This window comes from Anopheles funestus, chromosome 2RL, assembly GCF_943734845.2.
Source record: "Anopheles funestus chromosome 2RL, idAnoFuneDA-416_04, whole genome shotgun sequence".
Classification (NCBI taxonomy): Eukaryota; Metazoa; Arthropoda; class Insecta; order Diptera; family Culicidae; genus Anopheles; species Anopheles funestus.
The window spans coordinates 97,140,967-97,145,028 of NC_064598.1; the positions used below are offsets into that span (position 1 = coordinate 97,140,967).

The 4,062-nt window shown below is 39.0% G+C and overlaps 1 protein-coding gene across 1 annotated transcript; it reads right to left on the reverse strand.

Annotated features, from left to right (window-relative positions):
• Positions 1 to 1,085: 1,085 nt before the first annotated feature.
• Positions 1,086 to 1,639, reverse strand: LOC125763620 (uncharacterized). Its single transcript, XM_049426973.1, has 2 exons — positions 1,528 to 1,639; positions 1,086 to 1,447 (listed from the first exon to the last, which is right to left on the reverse strand). The coding sequence occupies exons 1-2, from the start codon at positions 1,537 to 1,539 to the stop codon at positions 1,235 to 1,237; spliced, it is 225 nt and encodes a 74-aa protein (XP_049282930.1). The 5' UTR covers positions 1,540 to 1,639; the 3' UTR covers positions 1,086 to 1,234.
• Between the last annotated feature and the right edge of the window lie 2,423 nt (positions 1,640 to 4,062).

A 4,062-nucleotide genomic window follows, 5' to 3' on the forward strand; every position in this document is an offset into this window, starting at 1 on the left:
ATACACTATATTCTCTTAATTCTCCTCCTTCTCCCATACTCATAAACCGCGTAGTGTAAACGAATATTAGAAAGAAAAAAAAACAAATAAATAAAATGAGCGAAAACAAAACACAAAACACACACAATCTCAGAACCGATTACGTTGTAAGATGTAAAACGAAAACAAACAAAAAAACTAAATCAACAAGACTTATCGAAGAAGAAGTGGAAAATACTTAGAATTTGTAAAGAAAAAAAGGACAGACACCCGTAACAAGATTAAAATGAAACTAAATGAAAAAGGTGAAAAGAATGTGGCAGTAGAAAATGTGAATGAATTAGACAAAATGTCATCGATAAACTAATCACACACAGAAAAACATACATGCAAAAGAAAGAAAAGTGTGTACTGGAGGAAAGAAGGGAAAAGCAAAAGGAAAGAATCAACTAGTGGTAGGTAAAGTGGTAAATGAAATGGTAAAAATAAAAAAAAAAAACAAAACAAAACAAATTAAAATCGAACGAACATTGGAAACGAAATAATAAATACAACCAAACAAACAAAACTAAAGAAGGCGACCAACTATATCAATCCGATTGATCCGAAAGAGAAGGGTAAACAGCGGCTTACTAAATGTGAACTACTTTACTACACGCCACGGTGAAGGCGTAAACACGTACTTTCGCGCAACAGCCAAATCAAAGCAACCTTCGATTGCAGCTGATTCGACTAGCTTCGGTGCGGTCGGTTTTGTTTTTTTTGCTGTATATACACCTTCTTTGTAAGCATTGTTGCGTCTTGTTCGACCTTGCACTTGAACGCCGCCGTTGACGGCCAGTTTTGCACGTTTGCAGAATTTTATGTTAACGAATTTGGATCAGTTTAAAGCAAGGCCATACTTTTTTGGACACTGTCTTAACTGGTTGCGGTGTAGGATGAATACAAATGAACGGCTTAAAAGACGCACCGTACATACAAAGCCGAGGTGTCAATAAGCATTACACCATCAATTCCCACTTATGGCACCCCGATCGGAAATGTTCTAGAATCGTAAAATGGCGCATTCAGAACTCTTCTAACCAACAAAAAAAAAAACAGATTAATTTATCCCAAAAATAGCAGCTGCTGTTTATTGTTTGCTTGAAATGTGACTTAGCGTGGTATAGGCCTACTCGATCGATCGAGCGTCCCACATCCGGTTTGGAGATTCATTCGTGTCTGGTTCCGTATCAGGCTTCATCAGGTCCAGGGTTTAGTACACATAAGCGGCCGGATAGGAAGCACTGTACGCGGTCGGAGCAGCATACGTGTTGGTGTAAGCGATCGGGCTGTAAGCGGCACTGGAGTACACCGTGGCAGCTGGCTGACGATAGCTTTCGCTGTAGCTGTAAGACGACGGTGCGTAAAGGAATTGTGGCGCCGGGACGGCGAACACGGCGGCAACCAGAGCCATCAGGACGACGATCTGCGAAGTAGTGTTTGGAAAACAATTTGAAAATAGCAGAAACAAAATCCAAATACTCCATCACCTCCAAAAACACTCACGTATTTGAACATTTTGAGTTGAAGGTTTTGGATTTGTGTTGTTTCACTGCTGGAAGATGCACAAAAACTGATACCGAAATGTGGTCCCCACGGAGGTTTTTATAGCAAAAACACCAGAACCATTCTGGTTGACCCTTCCGGCAGGATCGAAGCAACGAGCTCTTGCACTCCTTCGGGGAGTGGTTTCGGTTCAGTGGTGGAACTGGTTCCGATAAAACAAGCGTCATAGATGACACACACGATCCAAACCAGTCCCAACTAAAGGTGGTAGAATAAACAAATAAATGCATCGGTTGGTTCATTACTCTCGCTTCGGTACTCGTTCCACCGTAGTCGGGGGTTTGATCTCGTCCGATTTAATTCAACCGATTAAACATGATTTAGATCTGATGCTATTAAGTTACTGGACAACTTAAGTTAGTGACATGAAATAAGCTTCTTATACTTTTGTAACCGAAAGTAGTTATATCATCCTTGTTTTAAAGGAAATTTCAAGATTAAAGTATCCATAATCAATATTTTTTTTAATCTTTAAAGTTTTTTTTTATTTTAAGATTGCATGTTCAATAATATTCAATTTTAATCTTTAACTATCATCAGCATTTTGTACAGACTATTATTACATTTTTTATTGTTATCTAAGATAAACTTTAACGACTTTATTTATAAACTACGAATCTTCTTCTAATATTATGCATTAATTAAAAAAAAATATTATTCTAATTTTTAAAAATTATAATTAAACATTAAAAATAGATTATTTTTATCAATTTGAATAACAAAAATTAATAGTGATAATCAACAAAAAGCTATTCAATTAAAACATTTACCATAAAATAAAAAAAATCATCACTAAAACTAAAAAATGTCATTTTATTTATTAAGAAAAAACTTAAAACAGATACTTTTTTTTAATCGTAAAGAACGGCAATTGCTATAAAACAAATGATATTTAAAACAAATCAACGTTTTATGAATTTCATAAATGGTGAAAATAATCCACTCTTTTTTCGACAAGACGTTCTGAAACCAAACATGACTTGAGTATTAAACCGCCAACGACATTATTTTGCGCTCTGCTCCAATTACCGTTTGCTTCAAACTTCGCATCCGTACGATAGGGCTGGTCTCAAAAAAGGAATCTTGCCCTTGAACTTTAAAACTTATCTTTTACACCACACAACGAACGTTGATCTTTCACGCACGGTTGCATTAAAAAGCAACGCAACACATGAACAGATCCTGCATGATCTTGCCACCGGGTTGGTCTATCTCATGTGTACATTCTGGGCCCCGTTGGCTTCGAAAGAACGTTCTTAAAATTTGTTCTTTACGTTTACTTGCTGCCCATTGTACCGTTCGCCCACAATAACGGCCGGGAGCTGAAACAGGCCCCCAACATTACTGTATACTTGTTGTTAATGGATAGGAAGGAAGAAGGAAAAAAAAACGATCATCCAGTCAACAAACTGGTTCTAAGACGCTTCATGTCAAACCGCTCATGTGTTCCCAATCGAACCACGGGAACAATGCAAAAGGATATTTATCTTTATGTACTTCTCCCCTGTTTACGGATTGGTGACGAACGTTTCTCAGGCTCAGACGTACTATAAAAAGGCGTCGAAATCCTTCCCAAAGCATCAGTCAAACGCAAGACTACAAACCAAACGCATCTAAGCGCTCGCTCCCGAAAGCTCCATCCCAACAAAAACAAACACTCAACATGTTCAAATACGTAAGTATCTGTCAGCGAAGAAATCGTGAAGTGACAGTCCAATAACACAGCTCCCTCTACCGGCAGGTGATCGTTGTTCTGGCCCTCATCGCCGCCGTCTTCGCTGCTCCCAAGCCGCAGTTCATCTACACCCCGACGGCATACAGTGCCTACAACACTTATGCTGCTGCACCGGCCGCTGCCACGGTTTACAGTTCGGGCGCTTACGTACCGACCGCCTACTCTGCCTACGCTCCGGCTGCTGCCACCTACTCGGGTTACGCTCCCCTTACCTATCTGTAAACGATGCGCAACCGGCTGGGAAATGGAAACTGGATGATGCGGAACACAGCATGGATATTAATTGACACAAAACGACACGCAACATAATAACCCGAAATTCATTTGCACTGGAATAAACCGGATATTTCTCCCTAAGATTGAATATTCTTCATGTTTAGATGTGTGTGTGGAATTTGAAAGAAATCCCTTGTAAACTTTGTGCTCAGTAACAGGACGACGGTTGGGTCCTGAAAGATTTCACGTTTGAATTGAAACGAAGAGTGAAAACTTTCACACCTTGAAGATGAGCTTTTGACAGTTGAAAAGCTTCAACATGTGATTACTTCAGGACATTTTTTTTCCAGTTTTAGTAGAAAAGTGTATTCAAAGTGTTGCAAAAACAATTTATTTCAAGACATGGAAATAATTAAAAAAAATTAAAGTCACAAACTGTCATCTAGATGACCACGTGCCCGTCCGATCTAAAGTCGTGGCGGCACATTCCGACAAACCAAATGAGATTGAGTGAGCCGAGCAAG